The 19,162-nt window shown below is 40.1% G+C and overlaps 1 protein-coding gene across 2 annotated transcripts in view; it reads right to left on the bottom strand.

Annotated features, from left to right (window-relative positions):
• LAMB4 (laminin subunit beta 4) overlaps positions 1-19,162 on the bottom strand; it is an 87,049-nt gene that overhangs the window by 43,612 nt on the left and 24,275 nt on the right. Inside the window, exons 6-18 of one of the 2 annotated variants that reach the window (XM_061640346.1) lie at positions 17,771-17,959; positions 17,559-17,622; positions 16,760-16,974; positions 14,480-14,600; positions 14,018-14,206; positions 12,576-12,755; positions 10,185-10,294; positions 9,188-9,267; positions 8,709-8,859; positions 7,214-7,345; positions 3,124-3,309; positions 1,814-1,932; positions 1,598-1,718 (exon numbers count right to left, since the gene is read on the bottom strand). In XM_061640346.1, coding sequence (XP_061496330.1) covers positions 1,598-1,718; positions 1,814-1,932; positions 3,124-3,309; positions 7,214-7,345; positions 8,709-8,859; positions 9,188-9,267; positions 10,185-10,294; positions 12,576-12,755; positions 14,018-14,206; positions 14,480-14,600; positions 16,760-16,974; positions 17,559-17,622; positions 17,771-17,959 — 1,857 coding nt within the window. Of the gene's footprint in view, positions 1-1,597; positions 1,719-1,813; positions 1,933-3,123; positions 3,310-7,213; positions 7,346-8,708; positions 8,860-9,187; positions 9,268-10,184; positions 10,295-12,575; positions 12,756-14,017; positions 14,207-14,469; positions 14,601-16,759; positions 16,975-17,558; positions 17,623-17,770; positions 17,960-19,162 lie in introns of those variants that run through there. The other variant, XM_061640348.1, reaches the window with a different exon arrangement.

Below are 19,162 nucleotides of genomic sequence, written 5' to 3'. Positions count from 1 at the left end.
CTTGTAGGGAGGCACACCAAAGCCATGGTGCAGAAAGCAAGCCTCTCTATGTTGTCTCCCCAGTTCCCAGCTTCTTCAGACTAACCCTCACACAGACACACAAACCATTTCCTTGTTAGGATGGAGGAGGCCTCTCTCCTGAAAGAATTCTTATGGCCCACATTGCTCTCCCGGCTATCCTTACACATGTTAATGATGGCCCTTGACAGACTTGGCTGAATCCATTAACTTATGAATGGAACTAGTCTGACCAGTTGAACAGGTTTCTTCCTTTGGAGATCCCAAATCAGAGGCTGGCAAGGGGATTCAGAGAAATCCATCTCGCCCCCCAAATCCCATAACAATAAACATTTTTGTACACATTATTTGATTGGAGAACCGCATCACAAAAATCAGAGAAGTGTGAATTTTGAAGGATAGCTGTGTTTCTTTCCAGTCTTGCATCATTTTGGGAATTGCAAACTAGGTAAAAGTGAACCTAACTAAAAGTTTGCTACAACTGATCCCTCATTATAGAAAATATAAAATCCAACTGATACCCAGATCTGTCTCAATCCTTAGGTGAAACACACGTTTCTTGGGAGGAGTAAGGAAGCCAGTATGTCTATAGAGTAAATATGCTCTGAGGCAGGGGTGGGGAACCTTTGGTCCTCCAGATGTTGCTGGACTACAGCTCCAATCAGTCCCAGCAAGCATGGCCAATAGCCAGGGATGAAGGGAGTTCAGCAACATCTGGGGGGCCAAATGTTCCCCATACCAGTTCTAAGGCATCCTTGACAATACCTGTAGCACTGAGATTGCTGCATAAGAATTCAGGGGAGAACATCTACCATAGATGTTAGGAGAATGTGACTGTGTCTGGAGAGAACTGGTTTCAAATTGCTACACAGCCATGGAGCTTACTTAATGAGCTTGGGCCAGTTTTTCTCTCTCTCATCCTAACCTACTGCACATGGTTATTGTGATGTTAAATAAATGGGAGAAGAACTATGCATACCACCTTGGAGGAAGGATGAAACAAAAAGTAATAAACAAACAGATGAGAAAAATGTTAATTTAAGTAGCTTCTTAAAAGGAGAAAAAAGTAGGGGCAAGGATGAGGGCAAAACATTCCACAGAAAAGGAAAAATTCAGTGGAAACAAGACAAGCAAGCAAATGAAGAAGAGGTTTGAGGTCAGCAAGTATAGCAGAAATTGAGCAGAAAAGGGAGTGAGCAAGAACATAAAACATTTTTGCTATATTCCGTAATAGAGGCAAGAGGAAGATACAAAAATAATTTATTTGAAAAATACCAAGGTAAGAACAGCGGCATGACACAGGAGCTCAGCCTAAATAATCTCCCATTGCTACTTCTTCCTTTTATAGGCTGCCTTCCTTCAGCTGGCTGTCTCCAGCTGTCTTAAAAGTACACTGCCAACAAAATCACCACAACTATCTGTTTTATTGTTTAATGTGTATTTTAGTGGTTGTTAGCTACCTGATTGATTGGTAGGATATATAAATAAGGGAATGGATAGGTGGATGGATGAATCAACCAATTGCCTAAGAAAATGAGATCAAACAGAAGCAAAGTTGCTATGCAGCACTACTACTTACTGAATCAATCAATATAGATGACTGAGTCTTTGAATCAGAGGCAGAAGACTTGGAAAAATAGACATCTACAAAATATTCTGTTCCTGGTTCTAAGCATACAGCGCGAGGTAGCAGTTCAATTCTGTTTAATTGAAGGAATAAATCATAATGAATTAAAGAATTCAGCTACTCTTTCCAATAAGATTTTTTTTAAAAAAAGGTAATATCCAACCAAACCTTGCTGTAGATGGTAGAGCAAGTGATTGTGGTTCTTGTAGGGCTTCTTTGTTCCTGCAGCCACTTCCAATATTACCCGAAGGCTTTACAGCTATGCTTGCTATCCAGTCATCTAAAGACTATATGTTTGGGAAGAACAGTTAAGTTGGTTTTCATACAAAGTTGAAACATGCTTGATTTCTTGCATGCATATAAACAGGAATATCTTGAGTTATTTGACCAAGAAACAAGACAATTCAGCTAGGGTTGGATAAATGTTTGTGTTCCACCAGATTTCAACACTTGATCCAAGCCAGTGAACACAATCCACATACCAAAATAGTGTATTCACTCTACCCACCATATAGTTAAAGTACACCATATAGTTAAAGCCCGACAAAGAATCCTGACAACTATAGTTTGTGAAGGGTGCTGAGAATTGTAGCTCTTTGAGGGGTAACTACAGTTTCCAGGATTCTTTAGGGGGTGCTTTACATGTGCTTTAAATGTAGGTTGTATACTTTGCTTCAAAGTAGCTTGGTGCATGCAAGTCTACTGTCTGTGGGACAACTAATCCCATTCAGCACTACATAAGCCACATACATTAATCCATACAGACACAGATCACCCTGAAATAGCTTGTCATAAGATTAACAGTTATATTTATTTATTTATTTATTTATTATTTCAATTTATATACCGCCCTTAGCGAAATAGCTCTCAGGGCGGTGAACAAACAAAATAAAATACAATATATCATAATAAAAATACAAAAACATATACAAACAAACAACGAAAAGCACAGCAAAAACAAAATAAATACTACAAAAATTAAAATACAGATTAAAAGATTAAAAAAGTTAAGATATACTGTCTGTGTATATGCATGCATGTATATTCATGTGGGCAACCTTGTGCTACTCCTGTGATTCTGTCGGGAAAATGAATGTGATATAGTTTGGCTATAAAATGCTCACTCTGCAATCACTGGTTGTACAAAATCTCACCCATGTAGTGAGATCTAAGATTTATCACATTATGGAGGGGTTTTTTTGTTCATAATGGCTCTTCACTATATGGTCATTCTCAGATCTAAAGACATACTCATCCCATAAAACTAATGAGTGAAAGTCATCTTGTGGTTACTTTTACCATGTCAAAGATAAACTTGAAGATCAGAATGAGTTGGATGGGATTTTGTTCAATATCTTTTGTTCAATTTACACAATTTTAATATGGCTCATGTTTTGCTTTACTTTGAAGTCTTTGCTCTTTTTAGTGTTTTATATATTAAACCTGCCCTGGGAAAGTTATGAAGTATAAAACATTACCTCTGGCTCATAGCGAATGATGATATTAAAATCCATCAGAAAAGGGATGTTGTTCACCGTAAATCTTAACCCTGCTCCATTCTGAACTCGTCCAAAACCCGGCCCTGACCACGTCACAGGTTTTCCAGGAACAGACTCTCTAATAACAATATCCAGAACAGTGTTCCTGCTAAACAGAACTGGACCCTGAAAGGAGATATATGCATTTTAAATAACACTTTTTTTCTAGAAACAAATTAATCTCACATTGCCACTCCCCTTTGATCACCATATTACTCTTCTGTTTCCTCTCTTCTACTCTCATCAAAGACTATTCTTGAGTGGAAAGTCCCTGCCACTACCATAGTCCTTTCTGAAAAGGGAGGGTAAGTTAGGCCAGCACCAGCCACAACATTAGTATGAGCAATGAAGGTTACTCCATTGGGGCAAGTGGAACACTGCCCCACCAACCTCAGCCAATCCCACTTGCCTGGCTTCTTACTTACAACTATGCCAGGGATGGCACTACCTGTCAGCTGCCTACTCCTTAGTGTTGTCCTTATAGAACTCAGCAGGAAGAAGGATGGGGACAAAATTATTTGGCTCTGCCTGTCATTGGCTCTGACTCCACCTGCAGTTGGGGCTCCCTGTCTTCTGCCCTACCAGTCCCAAAGGCACCGGCCACCAGTGAGTGTGACATAAAAATTGAGAGTGGTGCCAAAGCTCAGTGGTTACTATTTCAGTGTAATTGTAAATGGATGGGGAACATGGACTCCATATTTTTGTTCATTTCTACACCAGGTGTACAGCCATGCATGCATTCCATAAATTATGGATAAAGTAATTTAGTTACTTCAGCTTTGTGGCCAAGTCATTTCAGCTTTTTATTAGTATTTTTCCTTATGTCTCTGTTGGATGTTGGATCGGGCACAAGCAGATGCCCAGAATGCAGAACAGAATAGTGACAGGCTAGATCCCAGTTGAAGCACTCAGCCAGACAAGACATAGGTTTTTAAGAGTCACTTTTACTGACATGAAAAGTTTCAGGATACAATTACAAGCTCTTTCTCTCTACTAACAAACTCCTTGACCCCCACACTCTGCCAGTTTCAGTTTCCAGCTATATACTGATAAGACAGCTGGTTGTCCTGGCAACGTGTCCTTGAGGAGTGCACGACCACTCCAGCCTTGTGAGCTACTTGGTCTTGTAACTCTGCCATGGAAAAATACTCTTAGGAACTTTTTTTTTTTTACTTGCCAACACCCCCCACCTATTTTTCCATAAGCAGCACCTTTTACATTTGTTCACATTTTTGCTTCCATTTGTCATTACATTTACATTTACATTTCTTGTATTCACTTAAATCACATTTCTCCACATGATACATTTTTCAGTTTACATGTTCAGTTCAGTGTACATCTACATTTCTTTGTTCCTTTATTTTAAAGAGGTTTTACAAACATCATCAGTTTATCTCTTTGGGTTTTACACACTTCAAGTATAATGTGTCAGCATCCATTTCCCTGTGTGTTTGTGCTTCATTCCCCTTTATTGTGGCAATCCTAAATCTGTCAGTTAGCACACTCACATTTGCCCTTCCAGAACGTCTCAACATTTGCTTGTCACTTTTACCAAGGTATTCTTTTACCCCTGTTTCTCTGTCATGTACTGTGGGTGCATTTGTACTAGGCTTGGCTTTAGTGTTCCTTGCTGCTACAATTGCCTTGGTTCGATGACACGCATTGCAGTCTACATATTTTCCACAGTTTCTTAACGTCACATCATTACTATTCTCTGTTGTTTTCACCACATTTTCATATCCTATATGGCCTAGTTTTCTGTGCCATAAATGTACACAATCATTATGGGGTTTCTCATTAGCACACATGAGTACATGATTTGTTTGTTTCAAGTGTAAGAAGAACAATGAGTTCCTTACTATTCCTTTCATGAATATTTTGTTCCCTTTCATGACTTGACATGAGCCCCTTTGAAACAACACATTGAACCCCATTCCATTAAGTTTAGAAACTGACATTATGTTGCTTTCAATGTCAGGAATAAACAGCACGTCTGTCATAATCGTATTAAAACCTGCTAATTTCACTGTACCCCTACTTTTGATAAGTTTCTTAGTTCCATCAGCCAGTATCACATGATCCTCTACGTCACAAAATGTATGAAACATTGATTTATCTTTGATTATGCTATTTGTAGCCCCACTGTCCAGAGCCCATAAATCACCACATTTGTTTCCCTGCTCATTTTTAATACATTGCTTATTCTTACTAGCATAGATCACCTGTACACATGGTTTTCTTCCTTTTTCTCTTCTTCTTGCTTCACAATTCTTTTGAAGATGTTGCCTGGAACCACAAAAATAACATGCCTTATGTCCATACAGTCTCTCCTGTTCAGCTCTGTTGTCCAGCTTTCCCACGTGTTTAGACTCAGTCTTTTCCTGCTTTGCCATTTCTTGCCTTCTTTGATATTCTTGTAAAAGTTTCCCTTCAATAGAGTCCATGGTCAGGTTTGCGTCATTCATCGCTTCCATCGAACTCACCAGAGCATCGTAACTGGAATCCAGACTTGATAACACAATATAAACTTTTTGCATTTGAGAATGTTCAACATCACGTTCCGTCAATTCAGCAAATAGTCTATTCATCTCTAATAAGTGCTCTGACATGGTTGTATCTCCAGATAAGCGCATCTGATATAATCTTCTGGCAAGATATATTTTACTACTAGCAGTCTTTTTCACGTGAATATTTTTCAAAGTTTCCCAACTTATTTTAGCTGTTGCTGCATCACGAACGTGCAGTAGTTGAGAATCATCAATAGCAAGAACAATTAACGCCTTTCCCCTTTCATCCAGCCTTCTCCAATCCGCTGGTATTGGCACTACGGCGGGTGGGTCTTCTGCGATTACATTCCAAACTCCTTCTTTCACTAGAAACGCTTGCATTCTTTGTTTCCAACTGCCATAATTTTTCCCTGTCAGCCTTTCCAGGGGAATCCCAGCCGATAACGTAACAGACATACTTTCACTTTTCACAGTTCACCGCCTTTGTAATTAGAGCTTCTCACCTCCGTCCTTCAGTCAGTTTTCCCACAGCTCTCTCACAGCTTTCAGCTCAGCTTTCAGTTTCGCCGTCTCTTCACAAGCTTGTCCTCTTTACTTCTCTTTTGTCTGTTCTTCGGAGATCCGTCTGCGCATCGAAACCATCCTCTGCTACCACTTGTTGGATGTTGGATCGGGCACAAGCAGATGCCCAGAATGCAGAACAGAATAGTGACAGGCTAGATCCCAGTTGAAGCACTCAGCCAGACAAGACATAGGTTTTTAAGAGTCACTTTTACTGACATGAAAAGTTTCAGGATACAATTGCAAGCTCTTTCTCTCTACTAACAAACTCCTTGACCCCCACACTCTGCCAGTTTCAGTTTCCAGCTATATACTGATAAGACAGCTGGTTGTCCTGGCAACATGTCCTTGAGGAGTGCACGACCACTCCAGCCTTGTGAGCTACTTGGCCTTGTAACTCTGCCATGGAAAAATACTCTTAGGAACTTTTTTTTTTTACTTGCCAACAGTCTCAGCTAGCTAACATCTAACCAGGAATATGTGTGAGCTGTGCAGAACATAAATAGCTTTTCATTTTGCACCCTTGATGTGTCAGTATTTTAGGGCAACATTTTATGTGTTTTGGAAACTTCTAACAGAATTCTGAAGCCTTTTTTCAAAGGAAAAAAACCCTCATAGGATTGAAATGAATGACAAGAGTGCCCCATTCATTCAGACTGCAAAAAATATGAGGAAGTTATTTATACAAATCAAGCCAATGGTCCATCTAACCAAAAACTGTTGACTCTGACAGGCAGCAGATCAACAGGATCCTAGTCCTAGCAGAGAGGTTAGGGATTCAATGTGGAGCCTTATACATACAAAGTAAGTGTCACTGAGTTCTCAGCTCCTCTCACCAATAATCTAGTGCACATCTGCTACAGCTTTCTAAAGATCTCTGCCCCAGCCAATGTGACATTTAACAGATGGGTTTCTTTTTCTTGCAATTCCTCTCAAACCAGTTAATGACATATTAGCTTTACCTGTCCAACTGTTGTTGTTCTTATGCCTCGTTTCACATTCCTGTTCAAGATTATCTTTCCATTTTCCATTCTGAAATCATAACCTTGTTGCCGAAAATAGACATCACACCATGGTAAAGCTGTGGGTTGAACCTTATAAACAGATATTTGGATAAGCAGTGTCAAGAGTGTTGGTTTTCTTTTGTTAGTTAGTTTTATATATGTACACACACACAAACACACATCATCATCATCAAATAACTAGGAAAGCAATGAAGCTGCAGAATTGAAAGTCTGGACCATATCTTATTTTCCAGGTCAATGAACTTTGACCTACTAACCTACTTACAAACAGAAGTCTTTTTACCTTTTGGGAGATTCTAAATCTAAATAAATAAATCAGATTTCTATTTTCAGAAGTAAGCATGCTAATTAAGGAAGGTAGGAATAAAAAGAAAAAATAAGGGGGAAAACTATTAGGTATTGATAACTTTTATAACCCCCGAAATCTGAGAGGTATTAAATGAGAAACTTTGCTATTTAAAGTAGGGTTATCTTAGCTGGAGACTGGGATTCCTTAAATACATACCTATATGTACTCCATGGGGAAAAATTGTCCTGGGGCATATTCTGCACCAAGAAAATCTGAAATATTTATTATTCTACAGTTTTTACAATTTTATTCTGGTTTTACTAATTTATTCTGGCTTTGCCAATCAGGAGTAGGGGCAAAGAAATAGAGCAAGACACAGAAGCCCTACCCACCAGCCATTGGAAGAGTTATTCAGTAATTTCTCTGGCTTTGGAGATTTCATTGCCTACACACTTTCAAGCACATCTTTGCAGCCATAAATGCTAGTATTTTAATTTTTTGTAAATCGTTCAGAGGTTCTTTTTACAATCAAGTGGTATATGCATTTTGTTAAATAAAATAAATAAAAATAGTAACATGCCTTTTGTTTTAAAATGAAAGCTTAGGTTCTCAGGACTTATGCAAAACCACATGTTGGGCAGTCTCAGGCTTACAGGATGTATTTTGTTTTGGCTTTTTATACTAGAATCCTTAATCCACCAACTGGAGCCTGATGCAAAAGATATGCACTTGGGGTTAAAGAATTCTGAATCCAGGAATGTTGAGTTCTAGAACGGAACAGAGCCAATAATGCTTCTGGTTACTGAAAGCTGCCTTTATTCCAGCAGGATAATTTAGGGTGGCGGTGGAAGTGGTGGATCATTTTGTTGTTAAATAACTGGGACTCCAAATCCTTGCCTACCCATTGCAAATCATGCAAATATTTACCAGTACATCCAGATCTAGCCTCAGTTCACTGCTGGGTTACAGCATACAACACAATCCTACAGCCTGCCATACACTGAGTTTATTGCAGTAACATGGCCTATAAATACTCCTGTGCCTCTCATTCCTGCTCCTGTTTTGTTCTGACTCTCCTTTGTATTTTGATCTGTATTACTGTAACTATATCCTGAATCTGGGCAGTGAAGCTAAATAAAATACCAAAGATGAAGATCCAGGAAGTGGCATTGAGTCTTCTGCTTCATATATATAATAATCCAATGGTAAGAAAAAGTAGCCTACAGCTGGTTCAGAACACTGACGGCCCACAACATTAGGCAGACAGTCACATTGACCATTAGTAGGTGTGCACCTAACAAAAACGAGAAGAAGAAACTATGTAAAAAACCTACCAACATGGATAAATGAATATAATTTTATACATTACATTACAACACATTATTTTTATCTTGCGTTATTGCAATGTAAATATCTCATAATACCAAAGCAGTTAGCAGCCAGTTGCACTGATGCTTAAACTCATGCTTGTAATTTCCTGTGATTCCAATGGCAAAGGAAAAGACTTTGTCCTCATATTAGGCACATATCTGTGTTACATACAGCACTTTCAGTGGAAGATCTTGGTGCAAATGTTCTTAGATATTAAGTGAAATATTTAAAATAGGAGCTCCTAGACTTACAAGTTATTGTAGGCGCCACCAATGTCACAGTCACATGGAGAACATCCATATAAATTACTCCCAAGGCCCCAATATTCTTGCTGCAGTAAAATAAAATTGGAAACTGGTTACCCCAATTTGACAATGAAAACTGTTTTACTTAGTGAACATTTTGATTACATTCCATTCTCTAAGGATGGAGACCTGTGGACCTCCAAATATTGTTGGACTTCAAACCCCACCAGCCCCACCCAATGTGGCCAATGGTCAGGAATGATGGGAGTTGTAGTCCAGAAATATCTGGAGAACCACAGGTTTCCCACCTCTGCTAAACAGAACTGACTATATGAACACATTAACATGGAAAGGAGTGCCAGTGGGTGGCACTTACTCCAAATACAGAAGCAGATGAATAAAGTACTGTGTTGGATTCCACTGCTATCATTCCAAGAGCAGCCCCTCCATTCTCCAAAATGAGCATAAGTAAAACCCATTTGGGCTTTTCCTTGGCCTATAACCTAGCAGCATGCTACTTTTCCTGGATTTCCCATATGGCAGTACACTAACTCTGAGCTCTGGTCCCTTAGTAGTTTGTAAGAGAAGAAAAATTCTCAGTTCAGTGCTCTCAGTTTTGCTTCTCCTTATTTGTCTTTACAGATGTTGTGGAGATGTTTCCATTTGATTAACTCAGCCTTTCCCAACCAGTGCACCTCCAGATGTTGGTGGACCACAACTCCCATCAGCCTCAGCCAGCATTGCCAATGGTCAGAAAAGATGGAAATTGTGGTCCAACAACATCTGGAGGCACACTGGTTGGGAAAGGCTGGATTAACTGCTTCAGATTTTGTTGCACTACAGCCTTTCTATTGGAACTCTGTACTGCTGAATGCCACTTCTACCTTTAATCACTTCCATAGAAGATATTTTTTATAAAGATAGGAAAAGCAAAAGAAAAGGCCACTGAAACATTTTGCAGAATATTGCAAAACCTATCAATGAAAGCCTTGAGAGTACGTACAGGACATTCCTCACAATGTTGCCCGGTGGCAAACTGCTGGCACAGACATTCTCCAGTCACTGGGTTGCAAGTAGAGAAAGACAAGCTTCCAGAAGGGTTGCAGTTGCACGCTGAAAGGACAGAAAGCACAACCACCATCTCTGTTAGGCCCCTTCACATACACATACAGAACTGTGTGAGCCGCTCCCCAGTGTGCGATACCTTATACCTGTCGTATTATTTGTGTGAGTGCTACAAACACACACATGGGTGGGGTGTGATCTTGCCAACCACACCACCTACTGCTGAATACCACATCTACCTTTAATTCATCACTTCTAGTTATTATTTAATCATTGAAGCATTGACACTATAAGCCTAAAACAGGGAAGGAGAAAAAGAACACAAAATAACATAAGGAATGGGAGATTGGAACACATGAGTCATAGCACTGGTCCATCTAGCTCAGTGTTGTCAAACTGATTAGCAGCACTTTCCAGGGTTTCAGGCAGCAGTCTCTCTAAACCCTACCTGGAGATGCTGGGAATTGAACATAGGACCTTCTGCATGCTCTCCTACTGAACTATGGCCCTTGTCCCAATTGACAACCATTGTTAACAATTACAGCCTGTTGATGCTATATTTTGAGACCTCCTTCATAGAACTGAAGACCAGGAACCATCCCTTTGCAGCTCAAGCTAAATAAAATTGCATCAACTGGGACTGTAGCATGTCTTAGAGTGAGAAAGGGAATGAACAAAGTTGAGTTTTGAGCAGAAGAAAGCCTGGTCACTCTAGATCAGTGTCTATTTTTCAACCTTGGATCCCCAGATGTTATTGGACTACAACTCCCATCATCCCTGACCATTGGTTAATCTGGTTGAGGATGTTGGGAGTTGTCAACATCTCAGGACTCTCAAGGTGGAATAATAACGCTCTAGATCAGCCTTTTTCAACCAGTGTGCCTCCAGATGTTGTTGGACCACTACTCCCATCAGCCTCAGCCAGCATTGCCAATGGTCAGGAAAGATGGGAGTTGTGGTCCAACAACATCTGGAGGCACACTGGTTGGGAAAGGCTGCTCTAGATACTGCCTGTATATTGTTGTAAATTGAGGGGGGTTAGTATGGCTGTTATCTGAGGCCTCAGCCCCGTGATTCTTGGTTGTAAGACTGAAGTTTGGTCAGGAGAGGGTTAATGGAATAAGCAGGACTGCTGGAAATTATCTTGATGGCTCTGGCAGGGTGATCAACTACCCTGCTTTTGTTGAGGACGTGTCTGCCAATGGATGGGCTCTTCTGGAAGGAGAAAGCCAGTTCGGAATCAGTGCTTAATTTCCCTCTCCCCTGTGGAGGTGTTATCATCACTACAGTGTGTGTATGTGAGAGAGTGAAAGGGAACAATAGTCTGGCAGTCCTGTTTTGAACTGGGCTCAAAAGGAGCAGAGGCTCCATTCTCTCTCTATGAGAATCCAAAACTATGGCTCCCCCCAGAAAAACGTAATGGGGGAACAGGCATGCTACGCTATGCTGTGTAGGTATGCATGTTGGAATGCTAGTGCTGTGAAACTTCCATCTTATGTTCTGCCTTATGTATATATGAGTAAATAATTCCTATATAATGGAAAACACCATCTGCCTTCAGTGACCTTCATTCCAAGAAAACGGACTGCTCTTACCACTCAAAAACTGTGTATACATAGCAATCCATAGTTTTGAAAAAGCCATGTAACTCCCATTCATTATACATTTCCTGTGGCCATTCGGAACAATTTTTCAGCCCATAGGTAGGGGATGTAAAGGATGTTTTCTTTCCCATTTCCTCTGAGTTTTAAAGTACAACTTTTCCTTTAAGATAAAAAAAGTTCTACATTCTTTTTGGTGCAGTACTGAGCCAATGAAGTGAATGCAACCTGGTTTAATTGTCACATTAAAACATGGTTTACAACAAAACATGGTTTAATGTGAACGAGCAGCACGCTACCGTGCTCAAAAAAGTTTCCGTGGTGCTCTTTGCCTGCTCTTGCCACACTGCTGGGAAACAAGCCCAACTCTGGCTTGTCATGTTACTTGAACCAGGACTTGTGGTTTGTTTCTCTCCCCTCAAATTATGTAGCAACCAAGGCTTGTTCTTGTCTCACCGCTTGTGGTTTGTTTAAGAGACTTTGGCTTGTTTTCCAGTGGTGTGGCAGCAGCAGGAGCAAGGGAGGAGCGCTATGTGAATGTTTGCTAGCATGCTGCTTGTTCACACATTAAACCATCGTTTGTTTTAAACTATGGTTTAATGTGACATGTGAACTGAGCCACAGATTTAAACTAGATGCATTTTGAAAATCAAAGCATGGCCATGTTTTTACACTTATTCCTGTCTTTAACATATAAATGGGGGTGTGGGGGAGGGAAAAAAACATACTCTGACAGCCAAGAGGATCACTTCCACTCAGCCCATAGAAGTTTGGCTTGCACTTGTCACAACGAACTCCTTCGACATTTTCCTTACAGTGGCATCGGCCAGCAAGAGTTCCAAGACCTGGGTCTGTATGATCCTCACACAGCCCATTGTACAACGTACCGTCTGGGTCACAGTCACAGGCTATGGACACATAAGTAGACATGGACGTAAGTGGAAAATGGGTAAACAAGAAGCATTAACATGCTGGAAATATTAGCCAATCTTGGTATTAGTCAGCCTTGATATTGCTAAACCCCATATAAATTATCCCAATATCCTCTTAGTGAACAGCTCAAATTTAAAATATGTACATATGCAGAAGGAAGAACTGAAACTAATATCACAAAAAAATTGACTCTTTTACTGTAGGAGAGCCTACTGCCATACTACCCTGAACGCACCCGATCTCGTCTGATCTCAGAAGCTAACCAGGGTCAGGCCTGGTTGATTGGAGACCGGCTGGGAATGCATACATACATACATACATAGATCAGACCTCCAAATCCAAACAGGAATAATATGGTTAGAGGGAAATAATTTGCCACACACTTCAGGTAGAATAAAGAGCATGACATGAAAAACACAACCCATGTTTCTTTGGCAGGGCAGTGCACAGAGACTAGGGCATTTCCCTTTTCTAAAGAGGGCTGCATAAGGGCCTACTCAGTTATCATAGAGCCACAAAGGGGTAACCTAAGTAGAAAAAGAATGTGTCTTCAGCTTCTGTTGTCAGACAGCTCCTTCCAGCTTCCTTGTGTTCTAGTGTAGCTTCTGCAGTGGAGAGCCTTTTCTGTTCCCAGAGGATTCTTGTGCAATTAAGAGCCCTGGAAGATCAAGTTCCTTAGTAAAACAGGGAACCTCAATAAGTAGAAAAGGCTCCCCATTGCAGAAGCTACACTAGAAAAGGGGGAAGCTGGAAGGAACCGTGTGACAGTGGGGGTGGTGTTAAGGGCATGGCTTTGCAGCCTTTTCCTACTTTTGCTTCCCTATTCATGGCTAAAGGGGATGTTGTTCTACATTTTTCTCCCAAAACTCATTTTTGGTAATCTACACCTTCAAGGATTTTATAATAGGAAAGGGTTTTTTTATTTATTGCACCTGCTGCTTCCTAATCCACTTCAGATCTGCTATATGATATCTAAATCAGCTTCTAGCGTTGGGAACAACTTGTCAGGCTGGCTTCCTATTGTTTAGCATCTTGTATCACTAAAACTAAATATTTGATTTATAAGTAAAAACCATAGGTTGGATCCAGACTATGCGAGTTGAATTTAGGTCGCATTGAAATCAATGGAATGAGTACATCATTGCTTAAGTCCCATTGATTTCAGCTGGAAATATGTTCAACTGACTTAAGTCTGGATCAAACTCTGTGAGTCATCCAACAAAAGTTTCACACTTACGGATACACACATGAGAGTCTGAAATTGCCCTCTGTGGGTCTTGATAAAAGAAAAGCTTGCAACGATCACAGTGCTGTCCCATTGTATTATGTTGGCAATCTTCACATACTCCACCACTGATACGGTTATTAGAAAGGTACACGGCCATATCAAAGTGACAGCTTTCAGAATGACCATTGCACTCACACTCTGAAACAGAATACAAAAACAGCAGTATATGTATACAAGAATAGGGACGGTGTAGATCCCATCTCTTAAGGGTATGTTTATGAAAGTACTAAAACAGACTTTGGATTCTATTGAGTCAAAACTTTGATGAGAAACTGGGGATAGCTCTTAAGCAGAAAGGCGCTTACAACAGAAAGCCCAGCCTATCAGGGCACTGTGTTTTCAAGTAATGCCTTGGATGGCAGATTGCCATTCATGAATTTGATAAAAATTACGTAAATCACTTTGAGGTACTTTGACAAGCATTTTCCTGTGATCCTTCTGCTGGTCTCCAGGGAGCATCATTGTAGAAATCTTCACATCTTTCACAGGACAAACCATCTGTGTTGTGCTCGCAGAGGCAGCTCCCATGGACCTGCAGCATGTCAACAATAAATTTAAAGCACAAAATGATAATCTGTGCCTGTCTTTCCTTGGATGCAATTCACCAGAAATGACTCTTCTTCACATCCCACACAAATAAACTTCATATGCATAAGAATGATCATATATGTATGTGCATTCATTCACACACACTGATATCAATCCTCATTTTTTATTTTCTTTTTTTAAAAACCTTGGTTGTAAGATATATATTTTAAATGTTTTTCAGTGTTTTTATGTTGCTGTCCACCACCCTGATATTTTGCAAGAGGGCAGCATATAAAAACTTTTAAAAATAAATAAAATAAAAATATATTACCAGTAGTATAACTAGGGTAGAGTGCCCTGGGCACAACCTGGACAAGGGTGAACAGTGGGCCTCTAATGTATCACATAATGCAGGTGTGGGGAACCTTTGGCCCTCCAGATATTGCTGAACTCCAGCTCCCATCAGCACCAGCAAATATGACCCAGTGGCCAGGGTTGATGGGAGTTGTGGTTCAGCAACATCTGGAGGGCCAAAGGTTCCCCACACCTGACATAATGTATGGACAGATTGCTCAGAGGCTTACAGCAGGGCAATCTGAAACATGTCTGCTCAGAAGGTATTCCCAAACTGTGAATAACTTGGAGGCTTACAATCACGTAAGTGAGTATAAGATTGCAGCCTTAGTGATGGTAGAAGGCTAGGCAGAGTGGTACCACTGCAGCTTCTCGTTAGCTTGTGCTTGCAGCCCAAGACAGAAAAGCACATTTCATACTAGTAGGAGAGAAGAAGAAAATCAGAAAAAATGAGATATTACAGGTGTAAATGTGTTCTATATTTGCATAGCACTAGCATTCATTCTGAGCAAGAGACATCTATCCAAGCAGTGTGATCTTGGAAATTCAGCAGCAGTATCCTTAAAGGTCCAGAGCTAGAGATGTGACCAATTTTCTCACCTATAAAAATGTTTAGATCAAAAGGAAGGCTTTGTGGGGGAAGGGAAACAGACATTTCCCAAAACCTCCTTGCTTCTGTTTGTTACACACTGTTCCCTGGTTATATACAAATGCTGCTGCTTCCACTCTTCAATTTCAACATTCTTTTTTTAAAAGGACTTTTTCCTGAGGCAATCAAATCATTCTAGAATCATATCAGCACCATGATGACTGACAAATTCCTAGACCTATGATGGATCACAGCTGGATCTCAACTCAAAATATTCCAGATAGACTGCCACCCCATCCCCCCAATTGCCCATGTCCTAAGGGCAGGAAAAATCCTTAGGCAGAGTGGTGAGATAGCTTAATTCTCCTGACTTTGTAGGGCACACTTTTGGCATGTCTCCTGTGCTAAACACTATTATGTGTATTTTTATGGACTCTTTATCCTTTCCTTGCATATGCATTTTGTGTACATTACTGTACTATGCTGGTGCATTGCAAAGTTCGGAGAAATGCAAATTTTGAAGAATGGCTATATTTCAGTTCTCATATTTTTTCAGAAAATGCAAATTAGGTAGGTTCACCCTTAAATGTGAACTGAATTGAATTTCTCCCCCATACCCTATGCTACACACTGGCATCTGTATGTAGCCAAAATAGCACTATCCACACATACAAAAAGAGGCATCAGCAGACTTGGGGAAAGCCAAATGTTCGCAGAACTACAAAAACATTAAGAGGGGGAATCAAGGTGGGGGTAAACAACCCAATGAAGACTAAGAATGTTCAGTGGACACAGAATGCTGATTTACTGTTGGTGGTGGAGACAGAAAAACGGGGAGATGAAATGGAATGGAATATCCTGGATGAGGGCATGGCTGGCTGGCTGGCATCCAGAACAGAAGCATTCCACATGGTAACATTTTGCTGCAGGCCCCAATTGTAAAGGAATGATTTCTATATTCTTAAACGATTGGTCAGCTCCCTCTTTTTTCTCCCACACACTGTTCTTGGCAAATTAAGCATTCTTGCATTTATCCATAAAGAAACCAAGTGTACACACAGCATGGGCTATTGCATAATTACAGCTGTATTTTCCTACTATTATCCAAATAAGTTATAATTATTTTTAGGAATATCTCTGCAGGACCTCAAGGTGGACTGGATTTTTTTTTTTTTTTGCCTCTAACAAAGACTATAAGAATGAGAAGACTTGGGACTTACCATTCCAGGCTCATGGAAAACATCACCCCTCAGATTTTGCACAGGGCCACAGTGGCTAGCATGACCATTGCAAAAGCAGCTACCGCGAACAACCATCTCATAAAGTGCATAGTAGTATTTTTCCAAGGGATCGTGCTGCTTTTGTCCAAGTAAAGTATCTCCAAGTGTATGAAGCTTAGTAAAGTTTATTCTCAGATTTGTAAAAGTAATGAGCTCTGTGATTAAGGACATGGGAATGATAGGTTAATTTCATGTGAACACAGGATGCTGCCTTATATATCAAATTAGACCATTGGCCCCATCTTGCCTAAGATTATCTACTCCAACTGACAATGGCTATCCAAATCCTTCCTCGGCCCTTCCACCTAAGTTCTTTTTTAAAAAATGGAAATGCCTAGGATTCAACTTGGTACCTTCTGTGTGCAAAGCATGCTGTGCCACTGAGCTATGGCCCTTTCTGCTGAAGATTCTCAAGTCTAGTAGCTCTCCCTTAGATTTAAATGCTTCAGGCTTTACTGAAGACTGCAGATTTCATGTTATACATATGCGGGAGACAAGGCAGTAGCTTCCAGATGTCGTTGAGCTCCAACTCCTCTCAGCACCAGCCAGCATAGCCAGTGGTCAGGGATGATGGGAGTTGTAGTTCATCAATATCCAGGGACCTCACTTTGGCTACCCCTGCATGAGTATTTTGTTATGAAAACAAAATAAAAATTATTGTATGTATTTACTTATTTATTTATTACATTTATATCCCACCCTTTCTTCCAGTAGGAGGCATTATGAAAATCAAAACTACCTTGGATGTATGAGGCATAAGGATCTTCTATTTCGAAGCTGGGATCCAGAGCTTTGAAAACAACCTGTAAAAATGCAGAGTAATATTTATAGTTGTGACCACATGAAAGCAAAAGACTTAGCTAAAATATGTTCCTGCATAAAACATATGTTACTGAAGACTAAACCATTAAGACTGAATGAACATTAAATGAACTCATATAATATGTTTACCTCCCCTTCAGTTGAGGGTTCAATATCAGAATATCTTGAATCACAAACAACGTCTCCAACAGTTCTGTCTGGCCTTGAAGGAATATCAGGGAAAGAAGTAGCACAGTCCTGTGCAAAATACCTAAATACCTTCCAGGTTTGACCATAATCTGTGGAGCGCTCCACCAACATTGCTGCAGGCCGAAATGTCTGTAAAAGAGACAGCTCCATTCAGATCACTCTGAGGGATGAGGCTTGTTTAATCTCACAAGAAATTGAATTCCACAACTGTGGAGTCACCACTAACAAGACCCTATTCCCTAATATATTGTCCCTGTGTTACAGAGGCCTGACTGGCCTCAACCAGAAATCAGGAGTTTAGCCAGTCTCATGCTGTGGAACACGCTTCCAGCAGAGATTTAGCAAGCATCCTCACTTTTGACTTTCAGGCATCTTTTGAACACTCTTTTATGCTGACAGGCATATGCAGCTGCTTAAAATGTCTCTTGAGTAGCCAGTCATTTTAATTATTGTTTTTAGATATTTTTATGTTGCTGTGCACCATCCATTTTGTGACAGAATATAAATACTTCTATAAATAACATATAGGCATCTTTGTAAATATTGTCTAGCTGGAATATCACAAAATTCAAGGAAGTGTGAATTTTGAATGATAGCTGTGTTTTGGTTCACATATTGTTCTGGAAATTGCAGATTTTATAGATTTGCCTTTAAACGCAAACTGAATTGAATTTATCTGGATTAATCTGGATTAATCTTCATCTTGTTCTCCTCCAGCCCAAAACTGCCGCAAGGCACCAATCCAGAAGTCCAACAGCCTCTTTAGGATAGGCAGATGGACAAGAGTTGTAGAACTGAGTGTCACCAGTGTACTGATGACATTTGAACCAAAACTTCCAAATGATTTCCACTAGTGGTTTTGTTTGGATTTTGTGTTTTTTCACAACTATCACATGCTCAGATTGGTGAGCCTTTACCGATGAGGCTTCCTTGTAAGATTTTCTAAGGACTAAAAGCTGAAGTCTAGTATCTATCACATAATATCCAACCCTTCTGTCTGCCATTATTTATCATTTAAAGGTGCTCAGGGGGCAGAATACACTATGTATGCCATGTTATCCTTAAAACAACACTGTGAGGTGGTCTAGTGATAGAAATTATGATTGTCCTAAAATCACCCAGTGTACTTCATAGACAGGTGAGGATTTGAACTCAAGTCCAATGCTTTACCCATAAAGCTTTACCCATAACACATGAACAGTCAAAATACTACACGCCTATGGCATCCAGAAGTTCAACAGCCTCTTTACGATGGGCAGATGGACAAGAGTTATAGAACTGACTGTCACCGGTGTACTGTTTTCCTAATCAACAATTCAGACTACTTGATTC

Source organism: Rhineura floridana, chromosome 8, assembly GCF_030035675.1.
Source record: "Rhineura floridana isolate rRhiFlo1 chromosome 8, rRhiFlo1.hap2, whole genome shotgun sequence".
Lineage (NCBI taxonomy): Eukaryota > Metazoa > Chordata > Lepidosauria > Squamata > Rhineuridae > Rhineura > Rhineura floridana.
This window is presented reverse-complemented; position numbering and strand designations above follow the sequence as displayed.